This window comes from Elephas maximus, chromosome 8 (assembly GCF_024166365.1).
Source record: "Elephas maximus indicus isolate mEleMax1 chromosome 8, mEleMax1 primary haplotype, whole genome shotgun sequence".
NCBI lineage: Eukaryota > Metazoa > Chordata > Mammalia > Proboscidea > Elephantidae > Elephas > Elephas maximus.
The window spans coordinates 32726623-32752424 of record NC_064826.1 but is presented as its reverse complement, the minus strand read 5'-3'; the positions used below and the strand labels follow the sequence as shown (position 1 = coordinate 32752424).

Sequence of the window (25802 nt, the reverse complement as noted above, 5' to 3'; positions counted from 1 at the left end):
TTTTCTGATTTAAATTAAGCAGAAAATATTCTAGCCCTGTGAATTGCAGAGAATCTGGTGGGCTACTTAATCAGCACATGAAATAGGTGGTTCATTCACTCATGTTTTATTCTATTGAGAATCCAGGTGTCATTGTTAGATGCAAATATCATTTGGTACTGTGCTGTCATAAATTACCATAAAGAGTATGTGTGTAAACTTCTCTTTTCTCTGTACCTCAGTGGAGATCAAACGTATGGAGACACCAGCAGCTGAGAAAAAAAAAAAGGGAGGTTGGAATTAGTGAAAATGCAGACTAGTCCTATTATGTGTGCCGCAAATAGGCACTAGTTCTACATGTAAAAAGTTAAAGGTACATATTTTATTATGGAAAAAACCACAAGTAAGCAAAACAAAATTTGTAATAAAATATTCCCCTGAATGCTCAGAATTCTAACAATGGCTTGGGTAACTTGCAATTGCTTCTAGTTATTTTCTAATACACAGAAAATTAAATCACACATGGACAGACTTTAAAATTTCATCTGATACAGGCAGCGTTTTATTCAGCACAGGCAAACACATTATAATTCTCCTTTTAAGGAGCAGGTTCAGAAGAAGCCAAAACTATTCTAAAGAACTATTAAAAACAGGCTAAGAGTTGTTTTAACTGTGATCGTCAAAAAATTGTATGATAAACATCCATCTTGTCAAGATTTCTTTGGAAAACCCCTGCAGTGTTTCATGGAAGATAAAATAAAGGTAAATAGCGTGTGCAACCTAAATCTTTCTAAATAGAGTGATTTATCTTCAGGCCTATTAACTGATGAAAAACCTCTCGTCTTTTTTTATATAGCCGCTCCCAATTTATCATCCCTCTGAACCTAGATTGTGAGAGAAAGTAGTATAGGGTTTAAGACCTATTCCTGGAATCCATGATTTGCAATCGAATTTTGGCTCCACCTTAAGGGTAACTACGCAAACTACTAAACCGCTGCATGCTCAGTTTCCCTGTCCATAAAACGGGCATGACAATGATGCCTATCAGAATTGTCGTAGCGGTGAAATGTGATTGACCTGGGAACAGCACCTGGCATATAGTAAGCTCTCAACATAGGTGAATACCATGATTACGTCAAGAGTTTCCTTCAGTGAGGCCACTTGGCCTGTCTTTTAAATGTTAGCATAATAAATATAAACGGCATCAGAAGGTGAGGGGGCAGGAGCCACGTGATCCCTGCACGAAGGCCACTTGTGGGGGCCTTAAGGGAGTTAGCAATAAGGCTGTAAAAGGAAAAGCCAGGCGCGCCCGCGGCCCGCGTCCCATTTCCCGCCGCGCCCGCGTCCGGGGCGGCGGGCGGGCTGACAGGCGCGCTCCGGGGGCGCCCGGGCCGCGGCGGCGGCGGCGGCGGCGGCGGCGGCAGCGCGAGCGGCGCCTTCGGGCCGGTGAATCATCCCGGCAGACACCGAGAGCCGCGGCAGCAGAGAGCAGCGCCGAAACATGGCTGAAGCGGGCACGGGCTTTCTGGAGCAGCTCAAGTCCTGCATAGTTTGGTCTTGGACGTATCTCTGGACCGTGTGGTTCTTCATCGTGCTCTTCCTGGTGTACATCCTGCGGGTGCCCTTGAAAATCAACGACAATTTGAGCACAGGTAAGATCGGGCCAGCGGGGCCCACGGCGCTGGCCCCTCCCCCGCCCTGAAAGTTAGTGCAACTCGCGCGGGGCCGCGGCCGGCGGAGCGGGCGCGCGCTCGGGGCCGCGCCGGGGCCCGCGCACCGGCCGCCCGCTGCCTCGGGCCGGGAACCCGGCGCCTCAGGTGGCTGGGGCAGCGGGAGGCCTTCTGCGGGCCCGCAGCCCCGTGGGGTGGAGCCGCGCCGTGCACACGCCGCGAGGCGGGCCCGGCCGGGGTCCGCCCTGCGCCCGTGCTGGGCTCGAGAAGCTGGAAGGCGGAGGTTGGGAGCGCGGGAGCTCCGGGGACTCCCCGTCGTGGGTCGGCGCTTGACGTCTGAGGGCGCCTCAGAGTTAGACGGTGGTCCCCCTCACCCCCTCGCGGCCGTAGATGCTGACCTCTCGGAGGGTCGTCGGCGAACCGACCCTCCACACCCCAGCGGGAGTCTGGCCGGCCGCCGGCTCCCCCGGCGGGGCGCTGCCCTGTGTTCTCAGTGGCGGAGCCCCAAAAAGGGCCGTTCGGGCGGCGCCCTCCGCCGGCCCGGATTTGAACTCCCCCGGGCGGGCGCGTGGGCTTCCTCGGATTTCGACGGGAGAGCGATTCCCGAAGGTGCTGGTAGCACTGTGGATGACGTGTCAGGTTACCAACCGGAATGTCGGAGGAACAAAAGGAGAGAAGGCCGATTTGGAATTGATGGTGGTCTAAAAGGAGAGAAGGCCGATCTGGAATTGATGGTGGTCTCAGTTGAAGTTTGAAAATGATTCGACCCTTCTCCCTCCCTGTCCTCGCCTGGTTAAGGCTCTTCGAACTAGTAAATGTTTAAAAAGTTAGATAAAACTCCCCTTGCTGAAAGGTGAGCCCTGCTTGTCCTGCATCCACGGTCATGATTGCAGGAAGGTAGTGAGAACAGGATCTTAAACATGCAGTCAACCGAATCATTAAAAAGCAGCCACAAGGAAAACTCATAAAAACAGTACCACCCCCGAAGCGACTCAGAAACTCAAGGTATATTTTGAAGGAAGGGCGCGATCCTTCTTGAAGTCTGGCAATAGTTGTGGGATTCAAGTTAGGTAGACCCTTTCCTTCCTTCTCCGTTTTTTCTTTCCTTCCTTCCTGCCTCATTTCCTGCTTTCCTTCCTTATTTCACAGTACTCTGGGAATTCTCACAGTTCTGAGAATATATATTTATATTATTGTTAGGTGCCATCGAATTATTTTCGACTCATAGCAACCCTATGTGACAGATTAGAGCTGCCCCCATAAAGTTTTCTAGGCTGTGGTCTCTAGGGAAGCTGACTGCCTTTCTCCTGGAAGCCACTGGGTAGGTTCAATCTCATAACTTTTCAGTTAGCAGCTGAGCACTTAACCATTGTGCCACCAGGGTTCTCTGTGTGGGTGCTCACAGTTTCTCTCTCTCTATATATATACATATTCATATTCTACCTAGTGTGTGATTTCATACTCTGGGAGTCCAGGTCTGGAAATGCATTTTCATGTGTGGTGTAAACTGCGCTAAAGCAATTTTTAGAACGCTTAGGGTAATGTACTTTGTTAGGTCTTGTGCTTTTAAATGCTAACCCTCAGCTATCTTGAATTGCTTTAACTTTAACCCATGTACCCGCTTTAGTTCATATTTACATTTGTCTGGTAGTGTTATTGGGAGGCAGATAGGATTTGGCACCCCAGAACCTTCTCACCATTTTATTAGACGCCGCTCAGCACTGTGGAGTCAGTCATCCCAGAGGTCATGGCTTCCTGGCTTTTCATCGTTTAGGGTGGCTGCTTGTCAAATGCTGTCTTCTTTGCTTTAGGTGAGTATCTGTAAGATACCTTCTAATTTCAGAGTTCCATAATTGTAAGAAGTTGTTTGATTGTATGTTGTAATGGAATCATGTAGTTACTAGTAAAGGACCTCGGCTTTTTTCCTCCCAAAAATTCATTATAGGTTTTTTAAAATGTGAGTGTTTCTTATTTAATACATATTTTAAATTTCCATTTCAGGACACACATTTGTATACCATTTTTTTTTTTAAAGTGGGTTAAATAATTATCTGTTTGTGTGTGTATGTGTGTGTGCATGTGCACGCAAGTGCCACATACCAACATTTTATGCAGAACAGGCAAGAAGCAAAATGCCTTTTGGGAAAGTGTGTAGTTTTTAAGGCAGAAAATTTTTAGGTGTTTTCCCAGTAACTTTAAATGTAGCATTTCTCAGGAATACTTCTGTCAATTTGTGTAGGGTCATTTCTCAGTTGAGCTTATACGCGAAAGAGAAAAGTATGAACAGGCCCTCTGGGCTGTACCTCACTGGACATACCATAGGGGGAGCCTGAGGCTATTTTTCCAGTTAATGCTGTACTTCTGTTTTCTGTGTGGTTTTATGCACATTTTAGTCATACTAAATAATGAAGACAAAAACAAACCCATTGCTGTCAAGTGGACTCTGACTCATAGCGATCCTATAGGACAGAGTAAGACTGCCCCATAGGGTTTCCAAGGCTGTAAAACTTCCCTGTCACATCTTTGTTTCACAGAGTGGCTATTGGGATTGAACCGCTGACCTTTTGGTTAGCATACGAGCCCTTGTAACCACTGTGCCACCAAGGCTCCTACATTTTAGTCATAAAGGAGGTAAAAAGGAGAAGCCTACAGAGAAAACTTATTTCTCTGCTGTTTCTGTGAGAAGAGAGGGGAAGAGGGAAACTTTGGCATCAATTATGAGACATGAAATTATGGCAGTAAAGCACCCCAGTTTAGATTTTAAAAAGGCAGTAGCAGACGTTTGAATTCTTTTGTCTTTTCTTTTATAATAAATTTTTTTTGTAAAAATATACACAGCAAAACATACGCCAGTTCGACAGTTTCTACATGTACAAGTGTCTTCTCTTTTAAGTGAAAGTGAGAATAGTAGGAAAACTGCCAAAAGATTGCAGTCAACTTAATTTCCTTGCTTCCCGCCCCCGCCTTGGGAACAATTTCTATACTCCAGTTACTGAGGCTCCATAGCGCCCCCTAGGCAACACATGACCTACCTTCCTATTGTCGCACATGTTCTTACAGATTTCAGTGAGTTCTAGTAGGACTGATTTTGCTATTCCTAGGCCCTGCGGTGCTTGCCCTTTTCCTGTGTAGGTGAAGGTGAGTGTCCCTGGGGAAGCTGCTGTTCTAGCACTGTTTTTAGGGAGCTGCAGTAGCGCAGGCCTCGCTTCTCAGGAAAGGTGAGGACACAAACTCAGTGAGGCAGATCAGCGAGGCAGCCAAGTGCCAGGGCTTCTGTGACGCAGGCCCAGCTCTGCACTTTTCAGGTTATGGGATATGATGAAAATGTTCCAGTGTTCTTCTCGATATCTTTGTTGTCTTGGTAATTTTAATATTTTTAACCTCATTTGATCATGTTTTGTGGTAAAAGTGCTTAAATTGAGTTTTTAAAAAAATTTCTTAGATGTTTTCTATGCATGGGGCACTGTGACATAGGGCACTATGATGAGAAAGAAGATGAACAAGTTTGTGAAACTTGAGCTAATTAAGGAGTTTGCAACATTTGTACAACTTCCCATAACACAAAGTGGAGTGGGGTAAGGTGATAGGACCTTCCCTTGAGCTGAGCCTTAGGGGATGAGAAGAATTCCAGGGTTTTGAGTTGGGGACGCCAAGGGATGAGCCTAACCCAACACAGGCATGGAGATGTGAAAGTGCAGGTTGCGTTCAGAGAACTGTGAACCACATGGACATTTACCTTAAAACAATAAAAGTAAAGGACTTTAATGGACAACAGTATATTTCAGCTCTTGTATCATGTGCAATTTTCCAAGTAAAAATACTTTGAAGATTCTTTTTATAGTGTGCCTGAGTTTCATTGTTCTTCTCTATCTTACCATCTAGGTTTGCTTGTTCTTCATTGCATTGAGATAGTGCCATTTAAGAAAACGATAAAGCTCAAAACATTCTGCAGTGTTCTGTTAGAACACAGGAGGAAATGTCACATAGGCAAGCAAACCTTGTAGTGAAAAATGAATTTCCAAAAAGAGGAGAAAACAAAAATATTGGAGTAGCACATACTGGTTAGCTTTCATCACTGATATTTTTTAAATTAATTTTTATTGTGGTTTAAGTGAAAGTTTACAAATCAAGTCAGTCTCTCATACAAAAATTTATACACACCTTGGTATACAGTCCTAATTGCTCTCCCCCTAATGAGACAGCAGTCTCCTTTCTTCCACTCTCTCTACTCGTGTCCGTTTGGGCAGCTTCTAGCTCCCTCTGCCCTCTTATCTCCCCTCTAGACAGGAGATGCCAACACAGTCTCATGTGTCTACTTGATCCAAGAAGCCAGTTCTTCACCGGTATCATTTTTTATCCCATGTTCCAGTCCAATCCCTGTCTGAAGAGTTGGCCCCGGGGATGGTTCCTGTCTTAGGCTAACAGAAGGGCTGGGGACCATGACCTCTGGGGTCCTTCTAGCCCCAGGTTGACCATTTAGTCTGGTCTTTTTATGAAAATTTGGGGTCTGCATCCCACTGCTCTCCTGGCTCCCTCAGGGGTTCTCTGTTGTGTTCCCTGTCAGTGCAATCATTGGTTGTGGACGGGCACCATCTAGTTCTTCTGGTCTTGGGCAGATGTAGTCTGTGGTTTATGTGGTCCTTTCTGTCTCTTAGGCTCATAGTTACCTTGTGTCTTTGGTGTTCTTCATTGTCCTTTGCTCGAGGTGGGTTGAGACCAATTGATGTGTCTTAGATGGGCGCTTGCTGGCGTTTAAGACTCTAGATACCACTCTCCAAAGTGGGATGCAGAGTGTTTTCTTAATAGATTTTATTATGCCAATTGACTTAGATGTCCCCTGAAGCCTTGGTCCCCAAATCCCCGTCCCTGCTTCGATGGCCTTCGAAGCATTCAGTTTATTCAGGAAACTTCTTTGCTTTTGGTTTAGCCCAGTTGTGTTGACCTCTCCGGTATTGTGTGTTGTCTTTCCCTTCACCTGAAATAATCTAATTAGTGAAAATCCCTCTTCATCATTGATTTTTGATGCTCTACACTTGAGTTGGAGCCCTGGCGGCTCAGTGGTTAAAAGCTCAGCTGCTAACCAAGAGGTTGGTGGTTCTAATCCACCCACAGCTCCTTGGAAACCCTATGGGGCAGTTCCACTCTGTCTTGTAGGGTTGCTATGAGTTGGAGTCGACTTGACAGCACCTAACAACAACAGCCCTTGAGTTGGATAGGAGAGTGTTAAAGTAGTTTAATAAAGTATCGAAAATAAAGTGATATTTTAATAAGATTTAAAAAATACTGTAAATTATCACTTGTCAGTTTTCAAGTGAATTAATATCCCAAGACAGTGCTTATCCAGAACAGCAGAAAATTACTTGTTCATAGGAACAACCATATGGGATATTACTCAGAAAAAACAGTAGAATAGATTAGTCATCAGGATTGGAGAAAGTCTCACTGACAGCCTGCAATATGCAGATGACGCAACCTTGCTTGTTGAAAGCAAAGAAGACTTGAAGCATTCATTGGTGAAAATCAAAGACTATAGCCTTCAGTATGGCTTACACTTCAATATAAAGAAAACAGAAGTACTAACAACCGGACCAGTAAGCAACATCGTGATAAATGGAGAAAATATTGAAGTTGTCAAGGATTTCATTTTACTTGAATCCACAATCAATGCCCATGGAAGCAGCAATCAAGAAATCCAACAACATATTGCATCGGGCAAATCTATTGTAAAAGACCTCTTGAAAGTGTTAAAAAGCAAAGCTGTCACTTTGAGGACTAAGGTGCACCTGACTCAATCCATGGTATTTTCAGTCACCTTGTATGCACACAAACACTGGACAATGAATAAGGAAGACCAAAGAAGAATTGCTGCCTTTGAATTATGGTGTTGGCGAAGAATATTGAATATACCATGGGCTGCCAGAAGAACAAACAAATCTGTCTTGGAAGAAGTACAGCCAGAATGTTCCTTAGAAGCAAAGATGGTGAGATATGTCTCACATACTTTGGACATGTTATCAGGAGGGACCAGTCTCTGAAGAAGGACATCATGCTAGGTGAAGTAGAGGGTCAGCGAAAAAGAGGGATACCCTCAATGAGATAGATTGACACAGTGGCAGCAATGATGGGCTCAAACATAGCAAAGACTGTAAGGATGGCACAGGACTGGGCAGTGTTTTGTTCTGTTGTACATAGGATCGCTATGACTCAGGGCTGACTCGACGGCACCTAACAACAACAGCAGATTAGTCAAAAACCAAACAAACGAAAATACTGTAACTTACTTTATGCCATAGTGTTGATAGCACTTTCTCATCTACCCTACGTTAGGACTTTAGATGCTGAATTTTTTCCCAATTTGGATTCTGATAGTGACTATGACTCCAGATTCTATGTGACCTCCTTCAGTGGCTTTTCATCGTAATAAAAATAAAATCCAAATGTATAAACCATGTTTACGAAGTCTGATAATCTGGCCCCTTCCTACCCCTCCAGTTTGAACTTCTACCACTCTCTGCACTCCAGACATGCTTCTTTTTTATTCTTTAACATGCCTAGCTTGTTCCTGCCTCATGGTATTCGTGCTAGCTTCCCTCCACTTGGCCTTGTTCCACTTGATTTCTGCATGGTAGTCTTCTTGCCATTCATATCTCACCTTTAATTTCACTTCTTTCGAGAGGCTTTCCCTGATGACCTATCTAAAATGATCATCCAGTCTCTGTAATCTCACTGAATTTTAATTCTCTGCATAGCACTTTGCACTGTTAGATGTAATTCTTGCTTATTTATTTATTGGGTTCACATAGTTTTTCCCCATGTGATTGTAAACTCCATGAGAATAGGGCCTTGTCTGTCTTACTCTGTTTCATTAGGATCTAGAACTGTTTGTGGGGAAAAATAGGTTAATAGAAGAAAAATTTCATTGGGAAAATTTTCAGAACAATATCTGTAGGCATAATGAAATTTAACACAGAGAAACATAACTTGAAGTTATTAGAAATACATTGACAAAATTTTACATCCATCTGTTTCCAGATTCTTCCCCCTAACCATAGAAGCCATTTCTAATTTTATATGAGAAGCCAGTCTGAAAATAATTTTAGCTTTATAGAAATTTGTTTTATATCCAATATTACTGGGATATTTCTTGCTCCATAAAGTACTATGTACCTACTGAAAGAAGTAAATACCAGCTGTGATGAGATGAAAGAAGCATTGGATTTAGAATCAGAATGTATGAGTTTGAATTCCATTTTGCCATCTGTGGGGTAACTTTGGGCAAATTACTTTGTAAGACCCTTTCCTCACTCATAATATGGGGATAATAATCTATTTCATAGGTGTATTTTGAAGTCTAAAAGAGGTAACAATTAGCAGTGAGCCCTGAGCATAGCTCATACATATTAGCAACCATATATTGTACACCTAGTTATTCTAGTTGACTCATTAACTCTGAATATGTTCCTTCATTGGTTAAGTCACTGATCCACTGGTTTTGTTTCGTTTTTTTTATTGTGCTTTAGGTGAAAGTTTACAGCTCAAATAAAAATTTATATACACATTGTTATGTGACCCTAGTTTCTATTCCTGTAATGTGACAGCACACTCTCCCTTTCCACCCCAGATTACCTGTGTCCATTTAGCCAGCTCCCATCCCTTTCTGCCTTCTCATCTTGCCTCTGGAAAGGGGCTTCCCATTTAGTCTTGTGTATCTACTTGAGCTAAGAAGCACAGTCTTCACAAGTATCATTTTATGTCTTATAGTCCAGCCTAATCTTTGAAGAGTTCGCTTCGGGAATGGTTTTAGTTCTGGGTTAACAGTCTGGGGGCCATGTCTTCTGGGGTTCCTCCAGTCTCAGACCATTAAGTCTGGTCTTTTTATGAGAATTTGAGGCCTGCACCCCACTTTTGTCCTGCTCTGTTAGGGACTCTCTGTTGTGTTCCCTGTCAGGGCAGTCATTGGTGGTAGCCAGGTACCATCTAGTTCTTCTGGTCTCAGGCTGATGGAGTCTCTGGTTTATGTGGCCCTTTCTGTCTCTTGGGCTAACGTTTTCCTTGTATGTTTCTTGTTCATTCTCTTTTACCCCAGGTGGGTTGGGGCCAATTGATGCATCTTAGATGGTCATTCGCAAGCTTTTAAGACCCCAGACGCCGCTCACCAAAGTGGGATGCAGAATACTTTCTTAATAAACTGTTATTCCAGTTGACCTAGATGACCCCTGAAACATGGTTCCCAGACCCCGGCCCCTGTTACTCCGTCTCTCGAAATGTTTGGTGTCAGGAAACTTCTTAGCTTTTGGTTTAGCTTAGTGGCACTGATTTCCCCTGTATTGTGTGTTGTCCTTCCCTTCACCTAAGATAATTCTTGTCTACTATCTTCTGAATTCTCCTATCACTCCACACCCTTGTAATCATCAAAGAATGTTTTCTTCTGTGTTTAAACCTTTTCTCATACAATATTTGTCCCTTTGTGACAGACTAATTTCATTCAGCATAATGCCTTCCAGATTCATCCATGTTATGTTTTGCGGATTCATCATTGTTAACACTGGTTTGTTCATTTATTCATTCGGAGAGGAAGGTGCTTGTAAACTGAAGCTACATGATTTCTGTCAGTTATTATTTAGATACACAATCTCATGTCAGTTTTGTTCCTCCAGGTTTCTGTGTATTTTTTCTATGTTGAACAAGTAGTGTCCTTTGCTAATATACTGCCTTGTTCACCAGTGCTTCCAGGTGTATTTTGCTTCCTATGAGCAGGGGCCACGCATGGTTGAAGTCACGTCTTGAAACAAGTTTGACTGTAAGTCTGTTTATTGGAACCAGGAAGGGATGAGGGAATTAAGCTTTATTGAGTTCTTACATGAGTCAGGCACTGCTTTATGGTTGGTTGTTAGACTCCCTGGGCTTGTCCACAAAAGCCTGTTTATATCCCATAATGTAGTTGATTTTCTCTTTGCACCTAGGAATGAAAGTTGTTTAAGACAAAACAAGTACTGTTATAATAATACTGGTTATACTAAAAACAAAAAGAGTACAAGTGAACACATTCAGAAATGTATTTTAATGGGAAAGCAGCTTAATTTACGAATGAGGATGAGAACTTGTTGAAGACCCTTGGCATACTTTTGGAAGGGACTGTTTCCTTAGTATACTCTGAGGAGCTTTAGAGCAGGGATTGTGACTTTTTCATTTTGTATTTCTACCATATGGTCATTGCTTTATGATGGTGCATGAAAAGATAAATGCATGGATTACTTTGGGTGTTCTTAAGATAGACTTTCCAAGAATGATGGCATTGGTTTTCTTTTTTTCATATTATACTTCTTTTCCTTTGGTTCAGAAAGTGTTGCTAATACTCAGCACTCGAGACTGGGGCTTATCAGGCAAACTGGAATAGTAGAGAACAGAGGACCACCTATGACCATTACCCTGAGACACTCTTTAAACCTAGAATCAAGCCTATCCTGAGATTACCTTTTAGCAAAATAGCAGAGTGGCACCCAAAAAAGAATATTACCCATAAGATCAGTGCCCTACTTGAAGAACATCAGTTTGAGACCTAAAGGTCAACAATTTCTCAAAAGCAAAAATGAAAAGATAAGGGGACAGGGAGACTAGAATACTGGAAAGGGAACAAACAGAACACAATTAAAGAGAATGTTGACGCATCGTGATAAATGTAACTAGTATCACTGAAGAGTTTGCGTGGAAATTGTCAAACAGGAACCTAACTTGCCATGTAAACTTTCACCAACAACTCAATAAAATATTATTTAAAAAAAAAGACTGGGGCTTATTGTTTGGCTCAAAACTGAAACTCAGGAGAGAAAGAAAGATCTTTCTGAGGTAACTGGTACAAGGGTTAGAAGACGAGGGAGGAGTAGAAGTGTCCCTGTGAATTCAGAGAAGAGTCTCCCGAATAAAACTAATGGAGGAGTTCAGAGCAGGAGAAGGGGTGGTACAATGTGAGCACAACTGGTCAGATAAGTCAGAACAGTCCAGTGACTGACTAGAGGTGGGGCTGGAATGGGACAGACAGGAAATGTGCAGCTGGACAAATAACAATTTAAAGAGTGTTTGTCCTTTTAAAGTAGCCTGTAGTAGACACATCACAGGGCATTCTGTGGTTGAGATAGTTGCCTGTGGCTTCCAGCTCCGTCATAGAATTGGTCCCTTGACTGGAATGCAACTTGAGTTTGCACTTTGTGGATTGTAAAGTACTATTTAAATCTAAGACATTCTAGTAGGTTGTTTCCCCCGGGAGCTTGTATTCCATAGACTTGGCTTTCACAGTGAATTGACAGGTTAAAATATATAGTGGAATCTCTTTTATCCTGGATATTCTCTCAAAAATAACATCAAGCAGGATAATGGTTTTTTGGATTGTTTGTAACCACACTAAGAGCCTGACTGACGTGTACGTGAAAGACTGTCTCCCAACATCCTCATTGTATTTGGGATGTCATTGTGAAGATATCCACAGAGGGTTTTGTGTTTTCCGGAAGACAGAGGATGTGTCATGAAACTCATTTTTGATATTAAAATGGAAGAGGACAGTTAGTTGCCCCTGTAGCACTCTCACCCATCATTCAAATATAGCTGTCATTTCTGCACTACCTACTGTGCTAAAATAAGAAGCTGACAGGCCCAGTTAGCTTCAACAGTTTTATTTTAGCTGTGGCTGTGGTCAGAGGAGCCACTGTTCAATTGCAATGGCTAAATCTTCCAGCAAAATAAGGCAATATTTATCTGAGAGCATTTTTTCTCCTCTAAATTTTAGGAAACGGAAAGCGTACTAGTTGCATGCATAGTCTGAGCAGAGCGCTAGCTTTGGTTCTTAAATTGACCCCCAAATCTAATAGAAGATCTTAGTTAAGTGGCTGTCTTTCAGAAATTGTGTGCAAGCCTATGGAGAGTTCAAGGACACTGAGGAACTCTCTTAGGTCAGCGATCAAGAACTTTTTGTTTTACTGTAAAAAAGCTTAACTATTTAAAATGGGACAAACAGTGGAAACACTGAGCATAAAATAGTCTTAAAAGAAGTGCTTAGCTTTTAAAAATAAGTAGTTTGGATCTGGATACATGTGTGATTTAGAGTTCTTTTTTTTTTTTTTTAAGTTGTCCTACCATTCTAAAGTATTATTTTATTAATAGTAGGTGATAGCAAAGTATTTACAGTTCTTCCTTCTGTTAATCTTTTCTAATTTTCAGTCTCCCTCTTTTAAGAGTGAGAGAATGAAATTTACTTACCAAATTGGTCTTTTCCATTTTTTTTGATAGGTACTGTTTTTGAGCATTAATAAAAAAAAAAATTTTTTTTTTTTTTTTGCATTAATAGAACTAGTAAAATAATGTTCTTGGGGTAGTTTACAATTTACTGCACTCACTTTTCTCAGTTGGTATTATTTCTATGATATATATGTAGATTTATACAGTGTCACATAGTTAAGAACTATATGATCTGGTTTGTACTTTTCTCTGAGGCAGGAGGCAGAGGAATTCTTATCCTTTATCATTGGCATCTTTTATTAAAAAAACTAACAAAAACAAACCAAATTATACTTTTATTAGTTCAGGCTCAGAGTATTTGACATTATGGTTTAGAGAGAAGTTTTTTTTTTTCTTAAGTTTATTTTTACTGCAGAAATTTAATATTTTGCTATTTTCATAATGGCTCTGTTAGGAAAAAATGTTGTAAATTGCCCCCTTAACGATTGAGAGATGAAACATGAGAGCTTAAATTACATTTTTTAAGTATTAGAAACTAGTTTCTCAATTGTTTTTTCTCACAACTGGAAGCTGTATATTTGTTATCGTTCAGTAAAAACATGAAAATGTAATTGAAAAATCTTATTGCAAATTTAATCAGTTGGAGGAAGTCATTATCCTAAGAAAAAGCCTTTTCTTTCTTTTACATTGCTTGAAGGATTAGATTCTGTTTTTGGAGGGAAAGCACAAACGTGATGATAGTATAATATCCATTAAGTTTGCGCAAAGATATGCAAATATTAATTCATTTTGGCTATGAAAGTATCCATTAAAATGTTTTTTACACAAACAGTTTTTTTTGTTGTTGTTGCTTGTCTGCAGAAAATAATGTAACAATTTCTAGTAGCATTGGAAGGATGGCTAAAGGCACTGTGGTTCTTAAAAATGAGCATTTTTAGTTTTAACCACGAGAATAAATCTGATGGAGAAAAGTAATAAAGAAGATAAGACAAACAACATGTTACTATTCCAGCTGGAGAGGATCTAGATTCAAAGCTTGCAGAAAAACTGGCCAGCTGCTAAGAGAAAACAAAGATTTATTATTGCCTAATCCAGAGGGAAGATTTATTACTATGGCAGATAAATGCCTTAGATGATATTGGTAGATGTAGTGATTAGCAGACTGGGAATGGCAGGGGAAAAGGAGTTGCTTATACTGGTCACAGGAGAGGCTTATCCCCACCATGTCTAGAACAGTTATGATGGCCATCCATTGTTTCATTTCCTTCTCTTTTTCTAGAAATAAGCATGGCTTGGAAGTAAAATATAAAATCTCTTTTAACAGTTTTTCTTCTAACTGTAACGCCTGCAAAAACAGAGAAGATATAAAACATATTTGGACATGAAAATATTTAAACATTAAGTGCCTCTTATTGGGTTACACTTCTTTGTGGCAACCATTTATTATTTCAATAAAATATGCTGTGTTTCATTTTAAAATATACTGTTGATATGTGAATGCTATCGATACTTGACTCTGTGGGGACATCTCTTCTTTAGTATTGATTGCTGTCATAATTTTTCCTCTTGTTCAAAACTTTGTTATCCTAGTCAATGAGAAGACTTAGAAATGGTAGCTAGACAGTGTCAGCCTTTTCAAATTGATTTATTTACAGAAGATTTTGAAATAGTTTAGGCAAAGGTCACATGCCCTCCTAGCCAGGAAGCCCAACCGTATTTGTGAAGTGGCATCGTTTTTACCTTGCATTTAAACAAAAACTGCTCTTAGAAGTGCTGGCCCTGGCACATTGCTTCTGCCCCTCTTTTTTTAGAGGCTCTGGAGAACAAGTAACCTTTGCTTCTTGCATCACGATGTTCTATGTCCTTGATTCCTTGTCCTAGTTTTACCATCCAAAATGGGATGGTATATGTCTCAAATTAATAAAAAATTCATGTATCAAATGCTACTTTTAGAAATAAGATTCACATTAGGAAGTCAGACCACCTATGATGTAATAAAGTGTTGCAAAATACCAAAGGATTCACTTTGCTCTTTGTGGTTTTCTATCATTCCTACTTCCTTTTTGCCAGTAATCACAAAGTAAGTCAAATAAACCTGTGTCCCTATCCGTCTGGTTATATCTGCCTGGAGATGTAGGATGAAGGGTATGTTGGTATTAATAGGCAGTAACAATTCTGGCCTCGGCAGGGTCCCGCAGGCTTCACATGCCCCCAGTGAGGGCCATTAATGTCCACTCCTGCCTGTGACTGTCACTTTTGGCTCCTGGTGCTCAGGACCAGCATCTCATCTTCCTTTTCATTGTTTCCTGTTGTTGGGGACATTAAAAAGTGGCTGTGGTCAAGCAGTCTGTGCAAGTCAGTGTCCTGGGGGCAGGTCTTCCAGGTCTAGCTGGTCCAGTCAGCATTATTAGAAGCCCTGCAGGCCTTTCTGCTAATTATCTCTGGCCTTACCTGTACCAGTTGCTTTGGAGTTGATTCCACCTCATGTTAACCCCATGTATGTCAGAGTAGAACTGCGCTTCACGGGGTTTTCATTGGCTGATTTTTTGGAAGTAGATCACCAAGCCGTCCTCTGGGTAGACCTGAACCTCAACCTTTGGCTTAGCAGCCGAGCAAGTTAAACATTTGCACCTCGCATGGACTCCTGCATTTGGCCTTAGCACGCTTGAATTACTCACCTACAATGAAAACAGGAGCTCTTAGAACATTTTAGCACAAGGCCAACGTGGGTTCAAGTCCTTTATCGGCTCTGTGATCTTTACACCAGTTACCTTATCTATAACTGAAGATAATAGTAGTAAGCTCCTCATAGGATTGTTAAGAGTGTTGAATGAGATAATATGAGTAAAGTCATAGCGTAAAGCCTGACACAGCTGAGTGCTCAATACATTTAGCTACTTAAATGTAATTATAGCGACTGTAATGTTGACCTTGTTCTCTAATCCTCAATGTCTGACTCATTTTTTTCTCTTGAGGTTTTTTTTTTTCCTTTTTTTCTAAAATAATATTTATTTGTGTTTTTGGTGAAGGTTTACACAGCAGTTTAGATACCTGTTCAACAATTTCTACACAAGTTCAGTAACAGTTACATTTTTCACAGTGGGTGAACATTCTCATTATTTTTGTTCTGGTTGTTCTATTTCCATTAATCTAGTCTCCCTGCACCCTTACATTCTCATCCTTGTTTTAATCGTTGACCATCTGGTCTCCTATAGGTAATTTTTTAAAGGAGTATAGTTCTTAGAGGTGATACCTGTAATTTTTTGAGCAAATTTGTTCTTTAGCTACAAGGCTATCTTAGAGAGTAGTTTTGGTTCATGGTTTGAAAAGTATCTCAGGGCAGTGGTCTTGGAGAGTCCCCTAGTCTCAACCAATCCAGTAGGTCTTTTTTTTTTTTTTAAGGAATTTGACGCTCTGTTCTACATTTTTCTCCCGTTCTATCAGAATCCATCTATTGTGGCCCTGATTAGAACGGTTGGTATTGTTGAAGCCTTGGTTTATGTCCGCTGTTTGTCTTGTAGACTAGGTTCTTCACCGAGTCTGGTTTCCTTCTTTCTCTTTTGCTGTGAATGAGTAGAGACCAATAGCTGGATCTTAGATGGCCACTTGCAATCTTGAATTAAGTTCTTGACTAGTAGTTTGCTTTTTTTTTTTTAATACAGTCTTCCTCCTCCTTCATAGTTACTTGCATCTTTGTCCACTGTATGCTTTTGTGTTTTTATTTTCCTTCAATTTTGAGGAGAATTATACGACAGCAGTGATAGGAGCTACACTGCTGGTCAAAACGAATAAGCTTTTCTTATCTATTTCCTATCTTTACTTCTTAATTCTCGGTACTCTAGTGTCCACCTTCATCATTTTCCTGGAACTTCTTAAATCCATGGACAATTTCAAAGCCAGCTTCACTACTCTGTTGTTCCCAGATCTTATTTATTGCTCTGTTGACTCTGTACAAAAGGACTTTCTGTGCTGAACTTCTAGTCTCTTATTATCAATTAATAAAGTCATGGAGTCACACTATTACCAAACCACAGTGCTTGATGTGTGTGTGCAGGACTAGAAAGATGACCAAGACCTCGCACCTGCCCTCAAGGTATTTAATGCCTAGAGGCAGAGAGAAACAGGCACACAGCTAACTGTAGTCCAAAGCAAAGACTGTAGAGTGTAAAGGAGCAAAGAAATACCAAACATGGGGATGAGAGAAAGCTTTAAATTCCTATTGTGGCTGTTGAGTTGGACCTTGCTCTGGGAATCCCAGGTTAACTGCATTAACAAAGGAGTGTGAAACTACTTGGGCCTTCAGAAAACTGCAAGTGTGGCTGAAAACTGAAAATCCATACCTGCTGCTTGCCGTCGAAAGGGTGGGTGAAAAAGGGAGACAAGCTTAATCTGTTGGGGTTAAATTGGAGTTCATTGTGAAGGATTAAAAATATCGATTGAAAAAAATTTTAATTATGTATTTTACTCAGATAGAAGAGGAGAGGAAGTAATATAATGGGGTAGCTCACTAATATTTAAAATAAGTTAACATTTTGCCATGAATGTTTCATATTGCCTCCTTCCCTCTTTATAATAAACTGTATTTGTTAAAATAGTTTTAGACTTAAAGAAAAATTAGAAAAATGGTAGAGTTCTCAGATAACTTCACACTCAGTTTCTCCCATGGTTAACATCTTGCATTACTATGGTATGTTTGGTACAATTAATGAACCACTATTGACCAGGGGCAGTGGTGGTTCAGTGGGAGAACTCCCGTCATGCATGTGGGAGTCTGGGTTCCGTTCCCAGCCAACATACCTCAGGCATAGCCACCACCTATCTCTCAGTGGAGGTTTGCATGTAGCTATGTTACTGAACAGGTTTCAGTGGAGATTCCAGACTAAGGGAGTCTAGGAGGAAAGGCCTGGTGATCTACTTCTGAAAATCAGCTGATGAAAACCCCGTGGCCTTCTTCTTCCTCGCAGAGTCTCTAGGCATTTTATTCATCCCTAGGCAGGATGAAAGACAAAGGGCAAAGACTCTCTTCTAGAGGTTTTCTTCTTTAATTTTAGAAGGGGAACTCTTCCCAGCTGACTTCTACTTACATTTCATTAGCAAGAACCGGGTCATATGGCCACACTTGGCTGGAATGTGGGTAACAAAAAAACAAACCAAACCCGATGCCATCGTAGCGATCCTATAGGAGAGGGTAGAACTGCCCCATAGGGTTTCCAAGGGTATAATCTTTACTGAAGCAGACTGCCACATCTTTCTCCTGTGGAGCAGCTGGTGGGTTAAAATCACCAACCTTTCAGTTAGCAGCCAGGTGCTTAACCACTGTGCCACCAGGGCTGCTTGGCAGGTGGATAGGAAAATCAAATATTTACCTCCAGATTCTGTAGAAGAGGAAAGAAAGGGGAAGGGTGTTGTTAATGGCTTTAGGGGAGGGGACTGTCAGTGGCTTTGGAGTAGCCAAGTCACAGTATTTGCTGCAGCCTGTTTGAAATTTCTCAAAGAAAACATTTTTAGACAACGCTGAGATGGTTAAGGTTGTATGTCAACTTGGCTGAGCCATGATTCTCTGTGGTTTGGCAGCCGTATAATGTTGTGATCACATTCATGATGAGATTTGATATAATGCGATCACCTCCATGATGGGATCTGCTGTGAGTAGCCAGTCAGTTGAAAGGGAGTTTTCTTGGGCGTGCAGCCTACATCAAATTTAAGTGGACATTCTGGCAAGTTTCATGGGTTTTTGCTTGCTCTGGATCCTACAGCTGGCTCCTGTTCATCTGACCTCTGGCTCTTGGGACATGAACTAGCAGTTAGTTACCTGTGGTCTTACCTGCTGATCTCGGGATTCGTCAGTCTTCACAGTCTATGAGCAAGAGCCCTGCTCTCTGACCTACTGGTACTGGGTTCACCAGTCCCTGCAGCTATGTGAATTAGGAGAAGCCTCTAACCCATGGGCTTGGGATGTTCCAGCCTTTACAACTGCATGAGCCATTTCCTTGATATAAATCTCTCTCCCTATGTGAATTTATACGTTTTACTGGTTTTGCTTCTCTAGAGAACCCAGCCTAAGACAACCCTAGAGAGCAACAGTGGGCTCAGCATAACAATAATTGTGAGGATGATGCATGATCAGGCAGTGTTTTAGTCTGTTGTACATAGGGTTGCTATGAGTAGGAACTGACTTGACCGCACCTAGCAACAACAGAGTCAAGTAAGCAGGGAAAGGTTAGTTCTTTGGTCTCAAGAACTTAGCTGAATCATTCCTTGGCCCCTTCTGGCCAGCATCATGTCCTTTGGTAAGACAGGTTGACTTAGTACAGGCTGTTGCCACATATCTTCTGAGAGAGATCAGAGAGGCAAGCCAGTGCATGTGGAACAATGAGTTTCATACCAGCTAAGGGATAGGCTGCTTCCTGATTTGCAGGTGTGGGCTTTTCTGATGTTCCCCGGTTATCACTTTCCCTGGAAGCATCAGCTGAGGATCTAGCCCACATCTGATGTCTTAGAACCAAGCATCTTGAGAGGCAGCAGAGGAGACCTGAGATAGAATGGACCAGTTAGATACAAGAAAAGGCTGTTGAATCGGACTTTGCACGGGGACTTTTGAGTAAGCTGTATATTGTGGAGATAATTGTGGCTGACAAAGGTAGGGTCCCAGTAAGAAACAGATCATACACTCAAATTGGTAACTGAGGAGAATGTAATAAAGGGACTTTTTACAAATGTATGGGCAGGATAATAATAAAGGACACTGTTATGGATTGAATCTTGTCCTCCAAAATATGTGCTGGAGTCTGGACCCTTATTCCTGTGCATGTAATCCTATTTGGAAATAGGTTTCTTTCTTGTGTTAATGAGGCCATGTCAGTGTAGGATGTGTCCTAAACCTAATTACTTCTGAGTGATATAAGGAGCAGCATAGACACAGAAACAAGAAGCACAAAAGGGGGAAGACAGTTGCTGTCTGATGATGGTGGATGAGAAGAATCTACAAGCCCAGGAACTCCAAGGATTTTGAGCTTGTCGTTGTTGGGTGCCGTTGAGTCAGTTCCAAGACCCTATGTACAACGGAACAAAATACTGCCCGGTCTTACTCCATCCTCACAGTCTTCGCTATGTTTGAGCCTATTGTTGCAGTCACTGTTTCAATCCATCTTATTGAGTATCTTCCTCATTTTCGCTGACCCTCTACTTTGCCAAGCATGATGTTCTTCTCCAGAGACTAGTCCCTCCTGATAACGTGTCCAAAGTACGTGAGACGAAGTCTCGCCATTCTCACTTCTAAGGAGCATTCTGGCAGTACTTCTTCCAAGACATTTGTTTGTTCTTCTGGTAGTCCATGGTATATTCAATATTCTTTGCCAACACTGTAATTCAAAAGCATTAGTCCTTCTTTGGTCTTCCTTATTCACTGTCCAGCTTTTATATGCATATGAAGAGATTGAAAATACTGTGGCTTAGGTCAGGCACACCTTAGTCCTCAAAGTGACATCATTGCTTTTTAACATTTTAAAGAGGTCTTTTGCAACAGATTTGCCAATGCAATACGTATTTGACTGTTTCTTCCATGGGTGTTGATTATGGATCCAAGTAAAATGAAATCCTTAACAGCTTCAATCTTTTCTGCATTTATCATGATGTTGCTCATTGGTCCAGTTGTGGGAATTTTTGTTTTCTCTATGTTGAGGTGTAGTCCATACTGATGGCTGAAGTCTTTGATTTTCATCAGTTAGTGCTTCAAGTCTTGTTTGGTTTCAGCAAGCAAGGTTGTGTCACCTGCATGTCGCAGGTTGTTAATGAGTCTTCCTCCAATCCTGATGCTGCGTTCTTCTTCATATAGTCCAGCTTCTTGGATTATTTGCTCAGCATACAGACTGAGTAAGTATGGTGAAAGGATACAACCCTGATGTACACCTTTCATGATTTTGAAACCACGCAGTACGCCCTTGCTCTGTATGAGTGACTGCCTCTTATTCTATGTATAGGTTTTGCATGAGCACAATTAATTGTTCTGAAATTCCCATTCTTCCCAAAGTTGTCCATAATTTATTATGATTCACACAGTCGAGTGCCTTTGCATAGTCAACAGAACACAGGAAACATCTTTCTGATAGTCTCTGCTTTCAGCCAAGATCTGTCTGACATCAATGATATCCCTCATTCCACATTCTGAATCCAGCTTGAATTTTTGGCAGTTTCCTGTTGATGTACTGCTGCAACTGTTTTTGAATATATTGAGCAAAATTTTACCTAAACGTGATGTTAATGATACTGTTCGATAATTTCCGCATTCCATTGGGTCAACTTTCTTTGGGATGGCATAAATATGGACCTCTCCCATTCAGTTGGCCAGTTAGCTGTCTTGCTAATTTCTTGATGTAGATGAGTGAGCACTTCCAGTGTTGCATCTGTTTGTTGAAACATCTCAATTGGTATTCCATCAATTCCTGGAGCCTTGTTTTTTGTCAAGTGCAGCTCGAACTTCTTCCTTCAGTACCATCAGTTCCTGATCATATGCTACCTCCTGAAATGGTTGATTGTCAACCAATTCTTTTTGGTACAGTGACTCTATGTATTCCTTCCATCTCTTTTTGATGCTTCCTGCGTTGTTTAATATTTTCCCCATTGAATCCTTCACTATTGAAACTCAAGGCTATAGGGTTGCTATAGGGTCGCTATGAGTCAGAATCAACTCTACGGCAGCAGGTTTGGTTTTGGGTTTCTTGGAGTGATAGCTATACAAACAGGTTATAGACTTCAGTAGAGGGACATAGCCGATCTGTGATGACTCCGTACATTGGGATACGAGGGGAAAATGTTGTTAGCTGCTGTTGATTTGGCCCCCAACTCATGGCAACCCCTGACTCATGATGACCCCATGCACAAAGGAACATAAACGTTGCCCATTTCTACGCCTTCCCCATAATAGATTGCAGATCGGACCATTGTGATCCGTGATTTTCACTGACTGATTTTTAGAAGTAGGTCAGCAGTCCTTTCTTCCTAGTCGTAGTCTGGAAGCTCCACTGAAACCTATTCAATCATAGCAACATGCAAGCCTCCACTGACGAATGGGCACTGGCTGCACGTGAGGTTCATCGGCCAGGAATTGGACAGGGTTTCCCTCTAAAGGGATCTCCTGCCTGGAAGGTGAAAATTCTACCACTGAACCATCAATGGCCTCAGGGGAAAATACCCTGCCTTTATTCCTTTTGCCCCCTCTTGATCCCTTGTTGATCCCATTGGCCCAGAAGCTAGAGGGCAAGGAGCCTATTGATATGGTCCACAAAGGTCAGCCTACCAGCACAGAGCAGGGTAGGGAGGGTGGGAAGTACACCTGGGGAGCAAATGGAAAATATCCAGCATAGGTATTTTTCTCGGACTCTTTGAACCATGTATATATATATTTTTTCCCTCAGTCTCTTTTCCACACAAGAGACATTTCTCAAGATTCTGTTTTCAGTAACATTTTCTTATGCGGCACCCTTCAGTAAACTCATATAGGTGAAAATTCAGATATACGTTTCTTTTTTGATGCTCTCTCAACTTCCAGGTTTACATTTTCAGCTGCCTATTGGATATTTTCATTGAGCTAAAGATCACCAGCTCCATTTCTTCTCTTCTTTCTAACAGACCCTAATTTCTCCTAAGGATTTTAGGGCTTTCAAGGCTCATAATAATCTTTGTCTGCTCTCTTTCCCGTGTGTTTAGTTGTAAAACTCTGTCAAATTTGTAGTGTCTCATGAATCTCTTTCTTCAATTCCTACTTCTGCTTTTATTTCAGCCCTTATAATCTTATTACAGTTATCTCCCAACTGATCTTCCTGGCTCTAAGCTCTCCTAGTCTATCCTACATATGGGATATTGCTTTTAAATCCTTTAATGTCTTTCTGTTGCCTAGTAAATAAAAGAGACATCAAAACCTAATATTCTAGTAATATTTTAGTAATATTCTAGGCCTTCTACCATAAGCTCCAGTGAACCTTTCTATCTTGACCTGGAATATGGACTATAAACCTTTCCTTCATATTCTATGGTATACTGAAAGTATACTTCACGTAGCATCATCATTTCCATCATGCTCATATTCTTAATAATCTTCAAAATTCCTCACTTTTCTTATCCTGGAAGCTAGATTATTCATTTACAATCCTGATACCTCTAGTTTACTTGAGTTCAAATACTTCAAAATCTAAATGCTCCCTCATAACCTATACCCTATTGGCACCTTAGTCTCCTTTTCCTTTGGGTTCCTGAGGACCTTAACCTCTTCCTCTAGAGTTTTACTTCTGCATCATGGGACATACAGGCCTGTCTGCCCTTGGGCTCTGAAGACCCCTGGGCCTTCTACCCCACAGTGCATGGTTCCTCTGCCAGCTGCCTCCTACTATTCAGTGCTGGTCACAGGGAACCGCTGACAGTCTATATGAGGCCCCTCTAGTGGTCCTGACTCACTTTTTCTTTTTTTAATTAAAAATTTTATTTTAAAACAATCTCAAATTCACAGAAAAGCTGAAAGTACAATAAGAACAGGCCTCCTCCCTGCCCCCCCAGAACCACTTAAGAGTACATTGCTAAGATGATACCCTATCACTCTGCAATACTTTAGTGTGGGTTTCCTATAACGAGGACATTTTCTTACATAACCACAATACAGCCATCAAAATCATAATTTAATTAGAGTAATTAATTAATCAGAAACTGATACAGTACCACATTTAATTTTAAGACCCAATTCAAGTTTTACCGGTGGTTCTGAGTTGGAATTGACTTGATGGCAGCGGGTTTGGTTTGTTTTGGTCCAATAATGCACTTTAATAGCAAAAGGGTCCAGTTTACAATCATGCGTTAGCAATTATGCCTACTCCTCACTTACTGACTGTCTCGTTATCTGACATTCACATTTAAAATAGTAAAAAGTCTACTATCCAACTGCTTTGTGCATTAACAACATATGTCTGGAAGTAACGAAGGCCGAGGTACGAGGTGAGAGTGATGCTGGCTGTGATGGTTACGGTTACGTGTCAGCTTGGCTAGGTCGTGATTCTCGGTGGTTTGGCAGTTATGTGATGGTATAGTCATCTTCTATTTTGTGATCTGACGTGGTCATCCTCTGTTTTCACATAATAACCTGCCCTTTGGAACCTAACCATGTCGACAAGTGAGGAGGGAGTGTAGTTGCATGTCTCTCTAGTCTTAAGTCTGGAACAGTTCCTCAGTCTTTCCTTGACTGTCATGACCTTGATAATTTTGATGAATACTTACTAGTTTTTTTGTCGAATGGCCTTCAGTTTGGGCTTGTCCAGTGGTTCCTCATGATTAAGTTAGGTTATGCATCCTTGGCAGGTATATCACAGATGCGATGCTGTTTTTCTTATTGAACCTTATCGTATGGCGCATGATTTTTATTTGTCACATTACTGATGCTCATTTTGATCACCTGATAAAAGTGGTGTCTGCAAGCACTCACTACTATAAACTTATTCTTTTTCCTTTTGTAATTAGTATTTTGTGTGGAGGCACTTTGGAACTATGTAAATTTCTCATCAAACTCTTTTAATCTATTCATTTATTTCTTTATGCTGGTGGGGAATCCTGGTTTCCTGTTTTATTCAATGGAATATAATTTCTTATGATTATTATTATTTTGATATCAAATTATCCCACATTTGGCCTGTGGGAGCCCCTTTAGGCGGGCTTCTGATTGCTTTTGACGTGTCCTTACCATTCTCTGAGGACTTTATCACTTTCTAAGAAGTTGCAGTCTCTTCTTGTACTTTCCCTGCCCCAGCCTTGGAATCAGTTATTTGTCTAAGAATCCCTATCTCCTCCAGTGGAGAAAAATATTTAGAAGCCAAGATCTGGGCATGAAGTGTGCATATTGCGATTGAGGTGTCCCTGTTCCCACCCCTAGTCTTGTCAGTAGAAAGAACAAGGGACTAGATACATAGATAAAGATAGATGCATGTACACTTACATCTGTGTTTGTTTTTATGCTATCTGCTACCTATCTAATCGGATGTATCAACCCTGAGTTGACGTCAATACCTCAAATTCCAATCTGATCCCTGCAGGGTTCAGTTTAGTTTTCTCCCTTTCTATATATGTTCCTTCCCTGACAGCGAGAAACCTGAATCCCATTATCTTTAATATATTTACTTATTTGTTCAATCCATCTGTATGTAACCTCTATCTCTTAACATTCTTGTGTGATTGGATCCCTCCTCACCTCACTTTGGCTGTAACATGTTTGGATTCTAAAACCACATGTTGAACAACCGTCCTCAGAATCCCTGCTTATTTTCTTTGGGCTCCAACCACAGTGTCCCGTTCTTCCACTTCCCCTTCCCCCAGTGGACACCTTCCTTACACCACTTGTTTCTAGCACCACATGTGGGGCTGCCAGTTGTGCTTCCCATTGCTGTCAAGTTGATGCCAACTCACAGAGACCCTGTAGAGCAGGGTAGAACGCCCCATAGGGTTTCCGAGGCTGTAAATCTTTACGGAAGCAGACTGCTGCATCTTTCTCCCACAGAGCAGCGGGTGGGTTCAAACCATTGACCTTTCAGTTAGCATCCAAGTGCTTTAACCACTGTGCCACCAGGGCCCCTTGTGCTTATACACTCCTTACTCTGCTTGGGCTCTGATACTGCAAGCCAGCTTCTCCCATGCCTGGGTGGCTTCTCTCACCCTGCTCTGGGGCTCTGCTCCCACCTCCTACCATGTGCCCACCACCCCTGCATAGATGTCTACCTTGCTTGATCTGATTTAATGGCTTTAGAACTGAATTATTCAGGAACAGGAAGAGAAAGCGGAAGAGGTGGATCCACTTTTAAGATTCTCATTCATTCTCATTCTCTTGTCCTTCTTCTTACTGTTTTATTTATTTAATAATCCAAATAATCTGTTATCAAGTTACTACAGAGCAGG

General features: G+C 41.4%; 1 protein-coding gene across 7 annotated transcripts in view; it reads left to right on the top strand.

Moving 5' to 3' along the window:
- The first annotated feature begins 1388 nt into the window (after positions 1-1388).
- The window catches only part of ST7 (suppression of tumorigenicity 7), a 323008-nt gene continuing 298594 nt past the window's right edge, over positions 1389-25802 (top strand). For 4 of the 7 annotated variants that reach the window (XM_049894435.1, XM_049894433.1, XM_049894432.1 and 1 more), the window contains exon 1: positions 1389-1631. In XM_049894435.1, the coding sequence (XP_049750392.1) occupies positions 1481-1631 (151 nt within the window). In that variant the 5' untranslated portion in view covers positions 1389-1480. Of the gene's footprint in view, positions 1632-2038; positions 2655-25802 lie in introns of those variants that run through there. The other 3 variants (XM_049894434.1, XM_049894436.1, XM_049894439.1) reach the window with 3 other exon arrangements.